Source organism: Rutidosis leptorrhynchoides, chromosome 8 (genome assembly GCF_046630445.1).
Source record: "Rutidosis leptorrhynchoides isolate AG116_Rl617_1_P2 chromosome 8, CSIRO_AGI_Rlap_v1, whole genome shotgun sequence".
In the NCBI taxonomy this organism is placed as follows: Eukaryota; Viridiplantae; Streptophyta; class Magnoliopsida; order Asterales; family Asteraceae; genus Rutidosis; species Rutidosis leptorrhynchoides.
In genome coordinates, this window is record NC_092340.1 from 362,611,831 (window position 1) to 362,634,070 (window position 22,240).

The 22,240-nt window shown below is 33.3% G+C and overlaps 1 protein-coding gene and 1 pseudogene across 1 annotated transcript; one reads left to right on the plus strand and one right to left on the minus strand.

Moving 5' to 3' along the window:
- Window positions 1–6,637: 6,637 nt before the first annotated feature.
- Window positions 6,638–10,806, plus strand: LOC139864683 (protein MICRORCHIDIA 7-like; annotated as a pseudogene).
- A 9,789-nt stretch (window positions 10,807–20,595) lies between these two features.
- On the minus strand, window positions 20,596–21,781 carry LOC139864684 (F-box/FBD/LRR-repeat protein At1g13570-like). The gene is made up of 4 exons (XM_071853256.1): window positions 21,657–21,781; window positions 20,971–21,297; window positions 20,813–20,873; window positions 20,596–20,730 (listed from the first exon to the last, which is right to left on the minus strand). Exons 1-4 carry the CDS (start codon window positions 21,779–21,781, stop codon window positions 20,596–20,598), a joined length of 648 nt encoding a protein of 215 aa, XP_071709357.1.
- Between the last annotated feature and the right edge of the window lie 459 nt (window positions 21,782–22,240).

The window sequence follows — 22,240 nt, forward strand, 5'->3', positions numbered from 1 at the left end:
TACATTTATTTGTTTAAACATATCCAAGAATTTGGATTGCTCGGCTTCAAGTCTTTCTTTTCTCATTTTACTCGGGTAAGGAAGTGGTGGTTGATATGGTTTAACATAAGGTTTAGCCTTAACTGTGTTATCTTCATTAACCTTTTCAACTACCGGTTCTGTTTCCTTATCTTTCTCAGATTGTGGTTCTTGTGGAGTAGGAATAGCGTCATCAGAAATTACAGGTATTTCAGGTGGTTTAAGTGTAATACCACTTCTTGTGGTAATGGCTTTAGCTGTTTCATTCCGGGGGTTAGCATTTGTATCGCTAGGTAGACTTCCCGGTTTTCTTTCACCTATCAACCTTGCTAGGTTGCTAACTTCTTGTTCCAGATTTTGAATAGAACTCTCGGTTTGTGGTGGTTTATTTTAAAAAATAGGTCTTTGCTGATTGTAAGGATTGTTGGATACTTGTTGATTGCTAGGATCTTGTTGGTTGTTGTATGGAATATTTCGGTTATAATTCTGATTTTGATTGTAGATTGGTCTTGGCGGTTGATAATTATTCTGATAATTATTTCCAGGCATTTGGTTCATGTATGAAACATTCTCTCTTTGTTCCATTGTTTGTTCAATACTGAGACAATCTTTTTTCAAATGTGGTCCTCCACACTGCTCACAACTAATTCGTATTGAGTGAATATCTTTAGTCATCTTTTCCATTCCTCTCTCGACAACATCTATCTTTGCGGAAATGGAATCAAAGTCATGGCTAGAATCGGCTCTAGCCGCTTTAGATGATCTAACGATATCTTTTTCTTGATGCCACTCATGTGAGTGGAAAGCAGTGTTATCAATAATTTTGTAAGCTTCAGTTGCGGTTTTCTTCATAATAGAACCACCAGCTGCTATATCGATGTCTTTTCGTGTAGTGATGTCGCATCCTTGGTAGAATATTTGCACTATTTGATAAGTGTCTAAACCATGTTGCGGACATCCTCTTAATAACTTTCCAAATCTTGTCCATGCTTCATATAGAGTTTCATTTGGCTTTTGCGTGAACGTAATAATTTCTCCTTGAAGTCTCACGGCTTTAGATGCCGGAAAGAATTGTTTAAGAAATTTTTCAACTAAAACATCTCATGTATCAATCGCCCCTTCAGGTAACGATTCTAACCAATCTTTGGCTTCTCCCTTTAAAGTCCAGGAAAATAACATGAGATATATCTGTTCATCCTCCACTTCTCGGATTTTGAATAGAGTACAGATCCTATTAAAGGTTCGAAGATGTTCGTTTGAATCTTCCTTCGGCGCACCACTAAATTGGAATTGATTAGTTACCATGTGTAGGATTTGTCCTTTGATTTCATAATCTGGCGCGTTAATGTCTGGTTGAGTAATGGCATGACCTTGGCCAGTGCGTTTAGCTCTCATTCGGTCTTTCATACTTAGAGGTTCCAGATTTTCCATGATTGAGTTTGTTGAATCTGAATCGCTAGAAGATTCTGACTTAATGGTTTCTTCCTCGACAATTTCTGGATGAGTGATTTGTGGTTCAGGAGGAATGATTAGTGGTTCAGGATCTCTGAATTGTCCCTGAATATCCTCCGGGTTCTCAATTGTGAAGTCGGGTTCAAAAAATGGATTATCAGAAATTTGAATTGGAGTACTTGGTCGACTGGATGACGATTCTAAAGAAAAATCAATGGCGACAATGTTGGCTAGATGTCATGCTTGAGTTACAGGTGGTGAACGTATAAAAGGTGGTGAACGTTTTGCTCGGTGCATTCACTGAATATCCTATTAGTTATAAAAATAAAAATTATATAAGTTATCAAATTAATAGACTTTTCTGAAATTGCCCACGTTTCGAATAGACAATAGATGCAGCAGGTAGCCAGGACCCTTTAAATCGGAAGGTTACAACTCGCCACTAACAAATCCAACTATTACTACGAACCATAAAATTTGGATGCCTATCAATTTAACCGCTTAAAATAATTTTTCGTTTTGAAATTTTAGAGAAGAAATAGAAAAAATTCTAAGTCCTAAAAACTAGAGCGTAGAAATGAAAAAGAAAAAGCGTGTCGAAAAATAAAAGGTCGAAAAATAATCGTCGAAAAACAAAATAAACTTACAAATTAAAGTTTTACGTCTAAAGCTTAGCGTCTACAAACTTACAACTAAAAGTTGCGACTAAAGTCTAAAAATCTAAAGGTAATAAAACTTAAATTAAAAATACTTTTTAATTTTATAGACAAAATCTTAAAAATATATATTTTTTTTAAATTTATTTTTTTAAATTTGGAATTGCATGTTCAAAACCGAAATTGCGTGTGTAAAATCCGAAATTGCATGTTCAAAAACTGAAATTGCGTGTTCAAAAACTGAAATTGCGTGTTAAAATTCCGAAATTGCGTGTTCAGAACTGAAATTGAGTGTGTAAAATCCGAAATTGCCTGTTAAAAATATGAAATTGCGTGTTTAAAATTTGAATTGCATGTTTAAAATCTGAAATTGCCTGTTGAAAAAAATGAAATTGCGTGTTTAAAACTGGAATTGCATGTTTAAAATCTGAAATTGCATGTGTAAAATCTGAAATTGCCTGTTGAAATCCGAAATTGCATGTGTAAATTCTGAAATTGCAGGTTCAAACTGGTTTGGCCCAAATACTATAATTTTTTTTATTTTTTAAATTTTTTTAAATATTTTTAAGAAAAAAAATTTCTCTGTTTTTTTACGAAATTAATATTTTTTAAATTTTTTACGTTTTAATTTAAAAAAAAATTTAATATTTTTTTTAATAAAAAGTTTTTTTATTTTTTTTATTTAAAAAAATGAGATTTTTTTAATTAATTTTTTTTTTAAATAACCACGAGTCCCCGGCAGCGGCGCCAAAAATACTTGATGTTAAAGCAAAGGGGTACGTAAAAGATTATATTTTTACTATGAAATACTACGAAATATGATACAAGTTTTAATTAATTTACGGATGGAATATACCAAAACCTTGCTACAACACTATAGGCAGTGTACCTAATCGTAGAGTAGTGTAGTTTTTAGTAAGTCCGGTTCGTTCCACAGGGAGCTGGTCATTATGTACTATATTTTTTTACAACTATATTTATAAAAAATATATATAATTATATATAGTAATATTATTATTATAAAAGGGAGTTTTTACCGTTTAATGACCGGTTTGTCGATTTTAAAACTTTAGTCACAGTTAAAACCTAATGTAAAATATTAAAAATAAAAATAACTTAATTTAAAGTGTAAAATAAATAACGATAATTAAAAGTGCGATAAATAAAAATGACGGTAAATAAAAGTGCGATAATTAAAAAGTACGATAATTAAAAATGCAATAAATAAAATGACAGTAAATAAAAGTGCGATGAAATATGAAATAAAGGAATTATGCTTATTTAAACTTCCATAATCATGATGTTTGACGTGTTGATTTTAATTTATTACCATGGGTTAATTGTCCTTTGTCCTGGATTATTCGATATGTCCATACGGTTTTGTCCATAATAGTCCATCAGTCATAAATATAAAGTGCGAGGATCTTCGTCAAATTATCCTTATACCCGAAGTCAAATATTCCAACTAATTGGGGACTTAAACTGTAATAAGGTTTTAATACTTTATTATCAATTACACCAAGTGTCCTTGCATGTAATCCACCCCTGTTTTAATGAGTCCATTGACTATTAATCCATTCCCGTGTCCGGTCAAATGAACGATTATTAGTACTTATAAATATCCCGCCCATCGTATCCGATCGAATGTATATGGTTATTTATAATTACGTCCAATTGTAAATCTTTATATTAAATTAAAGAACTATCATTCAATTAAACAAATATAAAGCCCATTAATAGCCCATAGTCCAATTTTCACAAGTGTCGGTCTTTTGTCCAAACCCCAATTAGGGTCCAAAGCCCAATTACCCCGTCTTTAATATTTTAGCCCAACATCATGATTACTTCAATTTAAATAAGCATAATAATAACTTAGCTACGAGACATTAATTTAAAAAGGTTGAACATAACTTACAATGATTAATAATAGCGTAGCGTTACACGGACAGAATTTCGACTTATACACTTACAACATTCGCTAACATACCCTTATTATTATTAATCTTAAATTAAAATTAAAATTATATATATATATATATATATATATATATATATATATATATATATATATATATATATATATATATATATATATATATATATATATATATATATATATATATATATATATATATATATATATATATCGTGAGAGAGAGAGATTGAAAAGGTGTGTCTTCTTTCATTGCTCCGTGAATTGAATTTATAGGCAAATGATGTTACTGTAGCAAGGTTGAAATGTTAAAAGTTTGTTGCCATAATAATTGATTCAATTTGATGTAGCCATTTTGATAATGGCAAATCAACGGAGTATTATTATTTAATATTATTATTATTATTATATTATTATTATGAATTATATATATATTATATTATATTCTTGTGCATAGTTGACTTGTAATTTTAGCTCCGTTGAGTTGTACTTTGATACTCGGTTTATGTCTCGGTTCCGGATTTTCGAACGCCTTTTCGTACGCTTAGATATCTTGTACTTTGCGTTTTGCGGCTTGTACTCTTGTAATTTTTAGACGTTTCTCATCAATAAATTGAACCACTTGAATTATATCTTGTACATTTGAGCTTTTTGGTCATTTGCGTCTTCAAATCGTCGTTTTCTTCTTTTGTCTTCGCACTTATTTATTTAAACGAATTTTACATAAAAATAGAACAATTGCAACTAAAAATTTTACATATTGGAAGGATATTGCGCCTAAATATATGTTCATTTGGAGCACTATCAATCTTGTTAAGGTCGGTTACCAGGCAATGTTATTGTAAGAAGGATTTTTGCTGATGAGTGTTCCTGCAGGATGTTTATGAAATTCAAATCTTATGGTCTATTCAAATTATTGAAATCATTGTTATTATAAACCTATGAACTCACCAACCTTTTGGTTGACACTTTTAAGCAATGTTTATTCTCAGGTATGAAAGAAATCTTCCGCTGTGCATTTGCTCAATTTAATGATATTACTTGGAGTCGTTCATGGCATATTTCAAAAGACGTTGCATTTAAGTCGTTTGAGTTCAAAAAGACTGTTATTAAGTCAATGACAGATTAGTCATTTATATTATGGGAATCATATATCAATTGTATAGAAAGTTTATATTTTGAAATGAGTTCGTCTTTTAAAATGAATGCAATATTTGTAAAACGTATCATATAGAGGTCGGTACCTCGCAATGAGACCAGATGTTGATGTATTCGTCCAGGTGAATTTGGACGGGTCGTCACATAAAAAACAATCAGCAATATCCTAATTCTTGTCGCTACAACATCAGGAAAAAACTCAAATTTTCCTTTTTTGATTGGCTGTCAAAGCAAAAGAGGAAATTTTCCTTTAGGTGGTGTCGTTTGATTTTGGAAGATGAGGACGTCTCTGTATTTTTATTTTTATTTTTTGGAGAATAAAGAATGAAGGTAGTGGAAGGGAGAATGCTTTTAATGGGTGTAGAAGATGTATTTTTGAAGGTTTTATTGAACCAGACGACACATTTTGTTGTGGCTTTTAGTATATAAGGGAAATATAATATATAGTATATATAATATATAGTATATAATAATAATAATAGAAATAAGAATTATTATTATGTATATGAGAGAATAAATATAATTTCCTTTTTTTGTGTTTGTGTATGTAAGGAAAATAATGGAGTTTGTTACAAATTAATAGTAAAAACTAAATCAACCCAAATTTACAATAATGGTTAATTGAATAGAAAGATATTTATAACAAAATCATCCAAATGAATGTGATTGAAATCATACTTAGAACCCATCTAATGATCAATAATCAATTTCATTATTTTGATAAAAGAATTAAATAGTTATTACTTTCCTTTTATAAATTATAAGAATATAAGAATAAAATTATAAGATATAAGAATTATTTGTTTTTAAGAAATACTCTAAATCAAAATTAAATCCAATCCAATTAGTTAGTTGATTATAATTTTGTTAAACTCTTTCACTCTTACATATTCAACCCTTCAAAATTGTTAAATAACAAAAAGTGATTCAAAGATAGCCCACATTGGTTTAAAACTTCAACAAACATATAAAAAATATATTGCTAGCTTTTTACTCAGTATGTTAAACTTTAACTGTATGGGTATAATAAAATAAAGTAATAAACCTATTAAACCATAATAATATAATAATAATATAATAATAATATAATAATAATAATAATAAATACTCCGTAATAATAAATAAAATAAAATCAAAGAGTTTATGGAAAAGAGTTAAATTTGAAACTTATGAATTATTTAAGGGAGCAATCGAAATAAAAAGAAATTATGTTGGCAGAAAATATAAAAATAATAATCCGTTCAGCACGTAAAAACGGTTTCAATTAATTTCACCCCTGTATATATATTAGCCTCCCGCGTATTTTGCAAATCAATCCCGATTCGTTCGCAAGAACCCCTCGTCTTCACTACGTGTTTTTGTGCGTGCGATTCTTTAAAACCCTAACGACGTAACATTCAATTCGTTCGATCAATCAATCATGGAAGTTATCGTGAAGAACGAATCGACTCTTGTGAATGCGATTAATGTCATGAACGGAATGCAAACCGTTCAAGTACCTGAATCCGATCGAAGTATCAATGGATATATTGATAATCATGACGTCATCGACGGCAGGCCGAATAAGAAACCGAAAGTTGAAAAAGAAGTAGTTGAGGACGCGTTGCCTGTAGGTTTTTTAAATCCGTTAACTCCTGAACAAGGCGCCGTTTACAAGCCGTTAGATAACGGAAGTAATGATAGTAATTGTAAGGCTGTTGTTGTTGCTCAATCGTTGAGTAAACAATTTTGGAAGGCGGGCGATTATGAGGGTCCGGTTAACGAATCAATTTCGCAATCTGGTAAATTACAGAGTATTAATTTATTTTTTTCATGTGAATTTAGTATGCTTTTATGAATAAAGTGATTAACAAACAGATCAGATTTTAATTAAGTAACATAATAATATTGTTTGTTGTTAAACCCTTAATTAATTTGATATATATGTGTTACTCTGATTTATCACTTTTATTTTTATTGTTGATTATTTAATAACAAGGATGATGCTTGATGGAAAGCGTTTATTAATTTTTTTTTTAAATTTTTTTTTATTAAATTTTATTTTGTACTGTGTAGTTGGCATGGATCATGTAAGGGTTCATCCAAGGTTTCTACATTCAAATGCTACCAGTCACAAGTGGGCATTGGGAGGTAATAAATGTTATTAATTTGTGACTAATATTTATTCTGAAATTGATATAAAAAAACGAGTTGTCTGTTTGTTTGCTGATTTTGATATTTTTGACGATTTAGCGTTTGCTGAGCTTCTTGACAATGCTTTGGATGAGGTATGATCGAGTGAAAACTCTTTTATGGTTGAATACGGTTTTTAATGATTTAGTTTGACAATCAATTTTCATCATCAGGTGCGTACCGGAGCTACTTATGTCAATGTAGATGTGTTGACTAATGAAAAGGATACTCGCTGTAAGATGTTGCTGGTTGAAGGTATAATTATCTTTGTTCAACAATAATTATTATTAATTACCTAATATTTTTTTCTCACGATATAAGCAGCGATTAACATAGTGTGTAATTATATCAAATGGGCATAAATTCTCCTTCTTAATGAATGGTGTTATTGTTCATATTTTTTGGGCAGATAATGGTGGTGGAATGACTCCTGATAAAATGCGCGGGTGCATGTCTCTTGGCTACTCTATAAAAAGCAAATTGGCCAACACTATTGGTCAATGTAAGTAAATCGAAAAGTCGATTATATACATGTATTTTTAAGTACTAAAGTATCATTTACTGATTCGGGTGTCATTTTTTTTTAAGATGGGAATGGTTTTAAGACAAGCACAATGAGGCTTGGAGCAGATGTTTTGGTTTTTAGCCGTTGCCCAGGACAGGATGGTAGAAGGTATGATTTACACTTCGAGATGTTTTATATTGTCCTTTTTAATTTCTTTCAAGTATTTTGCAGTATCATGTTATACTGTTTTCATCAATGATAAACAATGGTTATTATTTATTTTTCAGTCCAACTCAAAGTATTGGAATGTTGTCGTACACATTTTTAATGGAAACTGGAAAGGAAGATATTGTCGTTCCAATGGTATGACATCTAACTTTGTCTATACATCTATGCGAGTTTCTAAGAATCAAAATTATATGGTTTTATCGTGTCTCTTTTCATTTGAATTTAGATTGATTTTGAGAAAAGGGGAAACGAGTGGGTAATGTTGGCACGATCTTCACCTGCTGACTGGACAAGAAACATGGAGACACTGGTTCAATGGTCTCCGTACTCAACTGAGGAACGTCTCCTGCAACAGGTATCTATTTATTTTTGTATTTATTTATTTATTGCAGTTGATTTTAAGATTTATCAAGAAGTTGTTTTTTCTTTCAATGGCAGTTTGATTATTTGAAAGATCAAGGCACGCGTATCATCATATACAACCTTTGGGAGGATGAAGAAGGTCAATTGGAGCTTGATTTCGACACTGACATTGATGTATGTTAATTCACCTCTTTTATGCTTATTTTATTATTTATTTGTACCCTGAAAATCGATAATTTATGTATTTGATTGACAGGATATTCAAATTAGGGGGGCTAATCGGGATCCAAAGAAGATAGAGATGGCGAAAGAGTACCCCAACTCTCGCCACTTTTTAAATTACCACCACTCCCTAAGAGTATAATTTCCTTCCTTGTATCACTACAATTTGATACCTGATAATTAGTTCAAATTGGATTAACATATTTGTTTCTGTTATTATTATCCCAGAGTTATGCAGCAATTTTATACTTGAGAAACGAAAGCGGATTTAGAATTATTCTTCGTGGAAAAGATGTCATCCATCATAATATAGTCGATGATATGATGCTCACTCAGGAGTTTACATATAAGCCTCTACAAAATCCAAACGTATAAACTTTAAATCCAGATAATAATTTAGTTTACTATCAATACGTTTGCTAACAAAAATAGTTTTTTATTAATTTTTTCATCTTGTTCTATTGCAGATGAAGGTTGACGTGACTGTTGGCTTTGTAAAAGATGCCAAAAGTCATATTGATGTTCAGGGATTCAATGTTTATCACAAGAATAGGCTTATCAAGGTATTTTTGAAGTTGTAAAACCAATTTCAAGATTTTGTTACTATATTTTATAAAACATATACGTACTTGAATTATTATGAATGTATGCAAGCACTATATTTTGTATCTTTGAGACTTATTTTAAAATTTTATCTTGTAGCCGTTTTGGAGGGTTTGGAATGCTGCTGGAAGTGATGGGCGTGGCGTTATAGGTATCTCATGACTATCACATGATTATCACGTGACTTAATTTATCGAGTACTACTATATAGCCATCTAACTTGTTATATGATTTATAATTAAACAGGTGTATTAGAACCTAATTTCATTGAACCAGCTCATGATAAACAGGGGTTTGAACACACGGATGCACTTCGAAGACTTGATAATAAATTGGTTGAAATGCAAAAGAAATACTGGTTGGTAACTTTAATTTTTCTTTTAGTCAGAAGAAAAAAAACTAGAGATTGAACCATGTGACATCAATTGGCTTTGTAGGTCCACGAAATGCCACGAAATCGGCTATGCTAAACGTTGCAAGGGTGCTTCACATACAAAAAGTAAAACTTCCAATAAAGATAAACTTTATGAAGATGCAGTTCCAATTAGAATGAACACCGACAACGTGATTAGGAAACAAGAACCATCAAAACCTATTGATCATGTGAAAAATGATGCCTCTGCGTTTACTTTAAGAAAAAAACAATGTACAGCAACAACAGCTTCACTGAAAGAATCAAATGTAGGCACCAGTAATTCACATTTGAAGGTAAATTTAATTACTTATCATCATCTTATATAATAATAAGATAATTATTAAAATGGCTTATAACAGGTATGATTGATCCAACATAATTATCTTAATTAGTACTCGTACTAATTTTTATTTATACAATTAACCAGGCTAACACTGCAAACGGAGATGGAAATGGAGACGGAGACGGAGACATAGTATCTAAGTTAAGGTAACAATAATTTCAACTTTGATAGATATTTGATTTTACTATATAACCTATGTTTGTCTAATATTTCGATTTTTATTTTTCAGATTAGCGAGTGGTGAAAGTGAGATGGTAAATATATTGTTAGAAGATTTGAGAGCTGAGAGAGACAAGAATGTTTTGCTTGAAAAACAAGTAAATGACTTTCCAATTCTGGTTTTAAGATATTGTACAAAAGATTTATTTGGCATTTTTTATTAGGGAATATAAGGGTTTTAACAATATGATGCTTGTTGGCCACAGCTTCTTGAGGCACAAGAGAAGATTGATGACCTGGATAAAGAACAAATAGCTCTTATTGAAGTATTTACTGAAGAAAGAAATCGGCGAGATGTAATGGAAGAAACTTTGAGGAAGAATTGGAAGGTTAAGATGTATACTAGGATTTATATATTAAGTTTTTCTGTCATCCAATCCATGTTTTTTAATTGAAGTGTTCTTGTTTCTTGTAGGAGGCCATGAATACCGTTGAAGAATTACGCATGCAAATAAAAAAGGGTGCTAGAGAACAGTAGATTGACAAACTATAAAAGATGATTGTTTGTTTATATTAGGGTTATTTGTAATTTTCCAGTTTAGGAACAGAAAGGCACATTTTACTATTTACAGTTTTTTAGTTAACTTGTTGGATCTGTTTAACAAAATTTATATTCTCAGTGAGAAGCACAGATCAATATTGAATTATATATTGTTAATTGGTTGTGACATTGAAAAGTAAATACCATTTTTGTCTATATAAGTATAGTCATCACAAAAAAAGTATAGTCATTACATAAGAATGTAACAAGTAGATTGGCAAAACTGATGTCCAAAAAAAAAAAAAAAAAAAAAAAAAAAGTATAGTCATTACAAAAGAATTGTAACAAGTGATTTGTAACAGTGAAGCTAATGCCTAAACAAGACATGAGCTGTTGCACTACAACTCTAGCAGTCTTCTGATTACAACATGAGCTACTGAGTTTTTAAACATGATCATCTAAATGCACTATTGTTTCTTTAGATTCATAGTGTTGGATTTTATGAAAGAACATATTTGAGTCGAAAGAAATTGTCTTTCTTTTGATTGAAAGACATAAGGATTAATCCTTTAACCCAGAACCCCATCAAAGATTGTGCAACAAAACACAAAGCTGGGTGCTTCAAAGCCATATAAGATATATGTTGAAAGCTTCCACGAGCCCAACACACCCACTATAGAGGACCTAGGTTATACTCACTCACTAGACCAACACTTTGACGTTGGTTAGCCTTTAATTTTATGAATCCTTAGTGCACAATAGTATTTAGGCGACAGTGTCGACCATATATCATTCAGGCGGTATAACCGACCATGTATAACTTAGGCGGCAGAGCCGACCATATAATAAAAAAAACACAAGTGCACTAAGAACTCAAACACGAACTAAGGCTTAACCGGGAAACTTAACAAAGAACACTTTTATTAATACAAAGAAACAATTACAATATTATGGACTCAACTCACACTCTTACTTCTTCACAACTTCTACTTCTAACTCTTCTTCACTTCTTACTTCTTCTCTACTTCACACTTCACTTACTCACAACTTCACACAACACAAATGAAATCTCCTCCCATATTTATACTACTCCATGAAACATTCTAGAACCTAGATATTTCCATGGATATATAAATATCTAGATATTTCTACAACCTACAAATATCTAGATTTTTCTTTTACATTTCAATTTCTAGATTTTTCTCTCATATTCTAATATCTAGATATTTTCTTATACATATTAATATCTAGATATTTTACCCATATACATTTACTAATTTCATATTATTCTAAATTTGCATTGTATTTTAACACTCCCCCTCAATGCAAATTTTCTTCCAACGATGTCTTGCAGACCATTCCAAGTGCTTCTCTGAATTTTGCAAACTTCGGTTTACTTAGGCTCTTGGTGAATATATCTGCTACCTGTTCATCTGTCTTTGTTGGCACCATCTTGATCTCCCCTTCAAGGACCTTCTCGCGAACATAGTGATAGTGTACTTCTATATGTTTTGTTCTTGCGTGAAAGACTGGATTCTCTGCTAGACGTATAGCTGATAGGTTATCGCAGAAAAGCTCTACTTGATAGTCTGTTGATTGATGAAGATCTTCCATTAGTTGTTTCAACCATGTAATTTCTTGTGTTGCTGACGATGCCGATCGATATTCTGCTTCAGTGCTTGACAAGGATACTGTTGGTTGTCTCTTGCTGCACCATGATATTACTCCTGATCCAAGACTAAACATGTATCCAGTTGTTGACCGTCGTGTATCATAGTCTCCAGCGTAATCGGCGTCACAATATCCAGTTACGTGACATTCTTTTGTTTTCTTGTATAAAATACCAAAGTTAATAGTGCCTTTGACATACCTTAAGATGCGTCGTACAACATCAAGGTGAGGCTTCTTCGGATTGCTCATGTATCGACTAACCACTCCAACTGCATAAGATATATCTGGCCGGCTTAGTGTGAGATAAATAAGACTTCCGACCATCTTTCGATACATGGTAACATCTTGAAGACTTTTTCCTTCATCTGCTCGTAGTTTTGTATTCGGATCCATCGGAGTTGAGATAGGTTTGCAATTAAGCATTCCGTACTTTTGTAAAAGATCTCGCGCATATTTCTGTTGTCCCAGAAATAATCCTTCTCTTTTCTGCTCTATTTCGAGTCCAAGAAAATGTTTGAGTTCTCCAAGCTCCTTCATATGAAATCTGATAGACAGATTCTCTCTTGTTCTTTGGATCTCCTCATAGTGATCTCCCGTGATGATTAAGTCATCCACATATACTAGCACTATGGCTAGTTTTCCTTGATCTTGTTTCACAAATAAACTAGAATCTGAAGGAGCAACTGTGAAACCACTTTGTACTAAGAACTCGCCAATCTTCCCGTACCAAGCTCTTGGAGCCTGCTTCAAGCCGTATAGTGCTTTCTTTAATTTGCAGACATGGTCAGGATGGGACTTGTTCTCAAAGCCTCTTGGTTGCTCCATATAAATTTCTTTGTCAAGTTCTCCATGTAAGAAAGCGTTCTTGACATCCATCTGCCACAGCTTCCAAGATTTGCTAGCGGCTAAAGCTAGTAGAGCTCGAATTGTTGTGATCTTCGCCACTGGACTAAATGTTTCTTCATAATCCAGCCCATATTGTTGAGAAAAACCTCTAGCAACAAGTCGAGCTTTATACCTTTCAATGGAGCCATCTGATCGAGTCTTCACCTTGTAAACCCATTTACAAGATATTGGTTTTACATCTTTTGGCTTTGGAAATAAACTCCATGTCTGGTTTTCTTTTAGTGCATTAATTTCTTCTTCCATCGCTTTCTGCCATTCTTGACTTTGTGCTGCTTCTTCATAAGTGGAAGGCTCAATAGGTATTGATTCATCCACATGAGCAGCATTGGCATACCTCGGATTAGGTTGCCTCGGCCTTGTTGATCTCCGTAATTCTTGCACATGCTCCTCAGCATCCACTTGGCTTGGACGAACCTCTTTGGATGTAGATTGATGTACCCCAGTTTTCCATGGACTCGTTTCCTTAGAGTACAATCCATCTCCTTCTTTAATTAGATCTGATATGTGCTCTTTATGTTCTTCTTTCTCTTCTGGAACTTCTTCTAATCCATGAGATTCTGGAATCTCTATCTTTTGAGGTGACCACCATGAAGAAGCTTCATCAAATACCACATTTCTTGAAGTATGACACTTCCCAGTATTTGGATCACAACATCTCCATCCTTTTCTTGATTCATCATAACCAACAAAAATGCACCGAATTGCCTTCTTATCAAATTTGCTTCGTAGATGATCTGGTACGAAGACGTAGCATACACATCCAAAAACCTTGAGATGGTTGACGGTTGGCTTGATCTTCCATAATCTTTCCTATGGTGAAATATATCCCAACTTTATTTGTGGGAGTCTGTTAATCACGTATGAAGCCGTCCTCATACATTCGGCCCAAAATTTTCCTGGTACATTCTTACCATGAAGCATACTTCGACAGGTTTCAGCAAGATGACGATTCTTACGTTCTGCCACTCCATTCTGTTGTGGAGTATTAGGGCAAGTTAATTGCCTTCTGATCTTGTGCTTCTTAAGATAGATATTGAACTCGGTTGATAAATATTCTCCTCCATTATCTGTGCGTAAGCATCGAATCTTAGTATTGAGCTCACTTTCTACCTTGTTCTTGAACTCTTTAAACTTCAGAAAAGTCTCCGACTTCTCCATCATGAAGTAAACCCACACATATCTTGAGAAGTCATCAATGAATGTCACCATATATTTCATACCTCCAAGTGATGTTTGTTTCACTGGGCCGAAAACATCTGAGTGTATGAGCTCTAGTGGTGTCTTGGACTGATGCGCTGACTCCTTGAAAGGCAATTGGTGAGCTTTGCCAAATTGACATCCAGCACATATTGTATCTGTTCGGATATCAATTTGAGGAAGCCCATTTACTATGCGTTTTACCATCATCTCCTTTAACTTGTTGTAGCCCACATGCCCAAGACGTTCATGCCAAAGATCAGCCGTCTCATTTTTTCGAGTCTTATCCACATAAGCTGTTTCAGTAGATAATACATAGACCGATTCTATTCTTCTTCCATGCATAACTGGATTGCCAACCACCTTTTGTGACGATCGCTCCAATCCATATGGACGAACACGTCATTCATTGATTCCATTGCGAGGTATTTGACCTCTATATGATACGTTTTGTAAACATTGCATTCTTTTGAAAAGGCATACCATAAATGAATATTTAATTCCAAGGTTTTCGACATCTGATGATTTCTACATATAGACAACCACCGTAAATAATAGTTTACAATAATACTTCCGTTGACAATGCAGTCAAAATAGATACATGATGATGGTTTTGTGAATGCAACGTTTTCTTGAAAAAAGCATGCAAGACTCCATGCACATAGCTTGTATAACATGTAAGCAAACAGCGGAAGACTTCTAGGGAACCTGAGAATAAACATGCTAACAAGTGTCAACACAAAGGTTGGTGAGTTCATAGTTTTAATGTTTCGTATAATCTGTATATAAAGGTGGATAACAAGATTTCAGTTGTTTCATCCAGAAACGTTTATCAATAGATTCTACATAACAGAGCACCCTGGTAACTAAACTTTAACGTTTTAATAAGTACCCTTGTTTAACATGCAACCAACATGTACAATACACGCTATCCAACGTGTACTAACCTCAAATAGCATACGTCTGTTTTATAGTTCAGGTTAGAGTTTTCTATACCTGGAACAGACGGGGATGTCAAGCCCTATGGATCCATATACTACTACTCGCGCCCACCAGTTCTTATAACTGGCAGTTACTAGTTACCAAAGCTAAGGGATTTTCGGTTCAAACTCGGTGTAGAATTTAGTATGTACTTGTATCCATTGCGTTTAAAATAAAGTGCATGTATTCTCAGCCCAAAAATATAGATTGCAAAAGCAATTAAAAAAGGGAGCAAATGAAACTCACGCATATAAATATTGTAAATCAGTTTATAAAGCATTTGCATGTATTCTCAGCCCAAAAATGTAGAGAGTAAAAGGGATCATATGAAACTCACGCATATAAATATTGTAAATCAGTTTATAAAGCGTTTGCATGTATTCTCAGCCCAAAAATGTAGAGAGTAAAAGGGATCATATGAAACTCACGCATATAAATATTGTAAATCAGTTTATAAAGCATTTGCATGTATTCTCAGCCCAAAAATGTAGAGAGTAAAAGGGATCATATGAAACTCACTGTTTAATATTGATATACAATATTGTAGAAAAGCATGTAGACGCATCGGAGATGATAAACACGAGATTTGCTTCACAAAAATACCCTCGAACATTACCCATAACCTCCTTGGTAATAACCCATATTTTCCTTAGCTCTAGCTCGCTTGGAACTCGTTTTGAAAATTACTTGGACAGCACTCCGTCGTAATATTTTATGTACATTATTATTTTTGTATCGCAAAAATAATAACACTAATAATAAAAATAATAAGATTAATAATAATCTTATTAATAATAATAATAATAATAATAATAATAATAATAATAATAATAATAATAATAATAATAATAATAATAAATATTATACGGAGTAATATATGTGAAAAAAAATGGAACGAATTCGACTGAATTTATAGATGTTTTCTGGATCCAGCCTCCATGCGATCGCATGGAGTTTCTTTGGTATGCTCATGCGATCGCATGAGCTTAAATGACAGCTCACATTTGATTTGTTTTGTAGTTCGTCGACATAATTAAATATTAATATAATATATATAATTTATATAATTAATTATATATTATATTAAATTCACGTGCATAGTTGATTTGTAATTTTCGTTCCGATAAGTCGTACGTCATCACTCGACTTATGTCCCGGTTCCGGTTTCTCGAACGCATTTTTGTACGCTTAGAAAACTAGTACTTTTCGTTTTGTGACTCGTACCTTTGTCACAATATAACTTAAATTATCCCTAAATTATATCACTCAAATTATAACTTATACATTTGAGTGTTTTGGTCATTTACTTCTATAAATCATTGTCTCGCTATTTGTTAAAATACATTTTAAAATAGTGTTTTACTGTAGCAAAGTCAATTTTTACTGTAGCAATTCACTGTAGCAAAGTCAATTTCACTGTAGCAAATAGTGATTTTCGAAAACACTGTAGCATTTTGAGTAATGTGGCAATTTGAAAACACTGTAGCAAATTAGTGTTTTACTGGTTCATCTTAAATGTTTTAGTTAACTTATCTAAATATCAATCGAATCAATAATCGAATGTTATTATCGTTTACTAAATAACTTGAAATCATATATATTCAAATAGATATATAAACCAATAAGTTTAATGTACGGTATCATGCAATTAAAACTTTGTTACATTTTCAAGTTATAGTATATATATGTATCTATTTACATATAATGGTTCGCGAATCGTTGAGAATAACCGAAAGGTATTTGAATAGTTCAAAAATTTTGAGATTCAGTTTTACAGACTTTGCTTATCGTGTCGGAAATGTTAATCATACAAAGATTAAGTTTAAATTTGATCAGAAATTTCCGGGTCATCACACCTTTACTCTCTTGAATACGGACACATCTTCTAGTCCAAAGAGCACATAGTTCCCTTCTGCTGTCAATTGTGGTACTGACAGTAAATTCTTCTTTAGGCCAGGGACAAGATACACCTTCTCGAGTTGGAGCTTATGAGAGTCGCCTTCATTTGGAATTATTGTCTTTCCAATGTGAGAAATAGACAACCTTGAATTGTTGGCTGTCAACATGACTCTTTTTCCTTTGTAATCCTCCATTTCTTGCAGCTTCGTCTCATCATTGGTCATATGATTTGAGCACCCAGAATCAATGATCCAATCATCTTTGTAGTTTATTTTTGACTTTAAAGTTGTTGTAAGAGCTTGATCATCTATGTCAGCTTCAACAGAGAGTCCAGCTTCTGCATCCCATGTTTTCTCATTAATGGATGCTTCAAATGTGACCTCTTTCTTCTCATCTCTTGCGGTAGTCACATTTCCTTCGAAAGTTCGCCTTCTGGAGAATCTACATTCTCGAGCAAAATGACCCTTCTTGTCACAATTGAAGCATTCACCATTCTTTCTCTTATCATTCTCTCCATATTGTTGGCGATGATCTTTTCTTCCTTGTTGAGCTCCCCCTGAAGCATTGCTTTTTGGTTTTAGATGACCTTTGCCTCCATATGTATGTCTTTCTTTAGTCACTTCTTGTCTTCGAGACATAGCTTTCTTCTTATTGGTGAAGAGTGCTTCTTCTTCGCCTTTTATGCTCACTTCATTCATCTGCTTGGCTAATGCCTCTTGGTTAGCCAATAAATTCTCCAACTCTATTAATGATGGTTGAGTAGGCCATCCTCTTACAGCGGCTATAAATCCATTATACTCGGATCTTAAGCCATGGATGATAATTCTCTTCATCCTTGCATCACTCACTTTCTCTTCAGGTGCAAGTTGAGATATCTCACGGCAAATTGATTTCACCTTGGTGAAATACTGAGAAATAGACAGACTTCCTTGTGAGATACCCGCGAGCTCATTTTCCAAGAGCTGGAGGCGTGCTTCATTCTTTTTTGAAAATAATTTTTCAAAAGTTTCCCAAGCTGCCTTTGGTGTTTTCTCGTCACGGATGTGCTCCAATAGATCCTCCTCGATTGTAGTCTTCAATATAAATAAAGCCTTCTCGGCCTTGATGTTCCATTTTCTCAAGGCTTCAGCATTTTCTTTCGGTGGAGGCGTTGTGTCACTGCCAGCAACTATTTCCCATAAATCCTGTCCTTGTAGGTAGGATTCTATGCAAGTCCGCCAATAACCATAGTTGTGGTTATTGAGACTCTTGATTCCACTGCTCGTACTTGCAAGATCTGCCATCATGACGTCCAACGTCCAATAAACTTGGTCCCAGACCGATGAGCTTTCACAGTCCCTAACTGTGCTCCGACAAAATCTCCCTTAGAGCTTCGGTGAAGTAAACGTCCAACGTTTACCGATGTTTTCCTCCACTAGAAATGGTCCCGAACGACCCGCTCTGATACCAATTGTTGGAAGCTTCGACGAGCCCAACACACCCACTATAGAGGACCTAGGTTATACTCACTCACTAGACCAACACTTTGACGTTGGTTAGCCTTTAATTTTATGAATCCTTAGTGCACAATAGTATTTAGGCGACAGTGTCGACCATATATCATTCAGGCGGTATAACCGACCATGTATCACTTAGGCGGCAGAGCCGACCATATAATAAAAATAACACAAGTGCACTAAGAACTCAAACACGAACTAAGGCTTAACCGGGAAACTTAACAAAGAACACTTTTATTAATACAAAGAAACAATTACAATATTATGGACTCAACTCACACTCTTACTTCTTCACAACTTCTACTTCTAACTCTTCTTCACTTCTTACTTCTTCTCTACTTCACACTTCACTTACTCACAACTTCACACAACACAAATGAAATCTCCTCCCATATTTATACTACTCCATGGAACATTCTAGAACTTAGATATTTCCATGGATATATAAATATCTAGATATTTCTACAACCTACAAATATCTAGATTTTTCTTTTACATTTTAATTTCTAGATTTTTCTCTCATATTCTAATATCTTGATATTTTCTTATACATATTAATATCTAGATATTTTACCCATATGCATTTACTAATTCCATATTATTCTAAATTTGCATTGTATTTTAACAATATAGTATTGCATAATTCCTTGCCCAAAAATTTAAAATCAATTCCAATAATGCCAAATCTTAGACGCTAAAGGATTAGCTACCGGCTGACCGAAACAATCTCAATAAAAACCTTTAAAGAAACGTACTCTGATAAAATTCCCTTGTCTAAACTCTAAAATGCAGAAAAACATGAACAATACCGACAAAAAAACCCAACCACAGTACCCTACATGGAAATTATGGAAAAAGGCAAAAATCATAGTAACAGCCACACCAAAATATGTAGAGATATTTGTTTGTTTCGTTGGACTATTGCCATATCAACCAAAGAAATGAGAACTAAGCAAGTAGCAGCAGCTCACGTAAAACAGTTAATAGCTAAAAAGTCAAGAAGTAATCTAAAGTGATTTCAAGTCATTGCATCTAGAAAGCATATATATCTAATTAGGAGGGCATACGCTTAACAATCATTTGTGCTGCTTCAGATGCACGCGGGGAATGTAGCAGAGTTCTTGATATATTTGACACTTCATCGTCAGGAACCATGTCAGAATACAAGCGGAGCTTGGGGAGGCATATGCTTAGCTTCTTCAGCATTGGGGACTTGGCTAATATTAATAGCACAAACTCCAAATGAAGTTTGATGTTGAATATTCCAGAAATAGTTAATTCACTCAGGTTCTTCAACCAACTATTTGCATACCTTTTAAGTGTCACCCCTTTTTCTTTTTGATTAAAAACCAAATCATTCATCTACCAGAAACAAATAAGTATTCCATTCGTCATTATCTTTTGGCATGAACTTAATAGAATATGATACAAGATGGACTCAAGTGACTTACATGTAGATCGAGTTTCTCCAAATTCGGGGAGCATCCGATTAGAAAGAAAAGAAAAGTTAACCCGCACGAGTCAAGGAAACACATGTTGTCTATACGCAAGTATTTAAGGTGTACCAAGGAGATTTGAAGCTCTTGAGGAAGCGAGTCTAGTGAAAAACACTTGAACCATAGGTCAAAACAAAGAGTAAGTAATTAGGCAAAAAATCTTTATCTTACAAACAAGTATTTATATAAGAAATACAGAGTAACTTACTTGAGAAATCGAAAAATTTGTAATCAAACTTTCAATAACTGGCAAACACACAATTAGGTCACTAATGGGGGATTTGTCATCACCAAGAATATCAAACTCACTCATAAACTGCAACAAATTACAATAGTCAGATAAGTCATGAAAATTCATTAGATTCGAATGCATATTATAACTGAACTTATTTACTTACCAGAGAAGGCCTCAAGTAATGGACAAGTGGAAACAAGATGTACAAGAGTTTTTGCAGACATCTGTACATAGTGCAGATATAAGTTTGTCAAACTACTAAATCCATTAAATGGTGGTTGATGGTAAAAACAACAATCGAGGAGACGTAGGTTCGTTAACTGATGCAATGAGAAGATAGATGACGGTAACTCGTAGTCATCATGCATACCTAACTCAAGCCAAAATATCTTGACAGTATTCCTCATTGACAAATGACTTATGATTTGGTCAAGTTCAACACTGATGTCGTCTCCATACGCTACGAGGGAGAACTCGAGTAATGGGCCCTTATGCAACAACAAACATTGCTTTATAGCATTGAAAAACTTGCAGTCACTGATCATTCTTTTTATTTCTTCAGGAAAGTCGTATGTTTGCTCCATAATTGATAGCTTATCTAGCTTAACTGTACCAGCTGCTGCTGCTGCTGATTCATAAAACTCATCCCTGTTAAAACGGATTACAGGAATTCGCAATGGGAGGCTAGGTAAAGACCCGTGGGGTCACGGGACACCACTAATTTAAAATTTTTATGTAGAAAATACTCTTTAAATTTTATAGGACACCACTAAATTTAATTATAGGACCCCATATATTTTTTGAATTTATAGTTTTTTCTATAAATTGTATAGGACTCCACTAAATTTAACTACTCGGATCACATATATCTTTCAAATTTTTTGTTTTTTTAAAGGTAAATAACCACTAAAATAGCACTCAAATATAATTAGTATTGAAAAAAGATTTTGAGACCCCATTGAGTTCCGATCCTAGAATCGCCACCGGGAATTCGGGCCCAAATGTACCTCCATTTCTTCGAGAGGATACTTGTCCTCACTGCATCTTTGATTGGTAAACGACATAAGATAGTGTCTACTATGGGTGGAGGAAGGGTGTTGATTCGATCCAAAGACAAATCGCCAACATTCATATTATGAATTAATGATAATCACTCTTGTGGAAGGAATATCAGATAAACTGCAAAACAATTCAAGATAAACTGAGTTTCATAGATAAATCATAAATAAATTTCAGATGTAACTATATTCATTATTTGATCATATTATCTCTCGAACCATCTTTCATTATTTGATCCATGAGGAATATTCAAATGAATCCAACTTTTAAGTTGAGATCCAAGGGACCAATCAGAGTGCGACATGTGGCGAGACAATCACATGTGATTGGAAAAAAAAAATTAAATTTTTTTGAAATTTTAAAAAAAAAAAAATTCGAATTTATTTTTTCCCGGAAATTTTTTTTTTTCAAAAAAACGTTTTCAATTTTTTTTCCAATCACATGTGATTGGATTTGATATGCAGTAAATCACACGTGATTCTGCATGCCAATCATATGTGATTGTAAAACCTAATCACATGTGATTCTGCAT

What these genes read in the sequence shown, in the direction of transcription:
- LOC139864684 (XM_071853256.1), bottom strand. Translation starts at nt 21,781, where the DNA reads ATGAATGTTGGCGATTTGTCTTTGGATCGAATCAACACCCTTCCTCCA. An exon ending in ATCCTCTCGAAGAAATGGAG is followed by an intron (nt 21,298 to 21,656) that starts GTACATTTGGGC and finishes CCGTTTTAACAG; the next exon opens with GGATGAGTTTTATGAATCAG. An exon ending in TCTATCTTCTCATTGCATCA is followed by an intron (nt 20,874 to 20,970) that starts GTTAACGAACCT and finishes CACTATGTACAG; the next exon opens with ATGTCTGCAAAAACTCTTGT.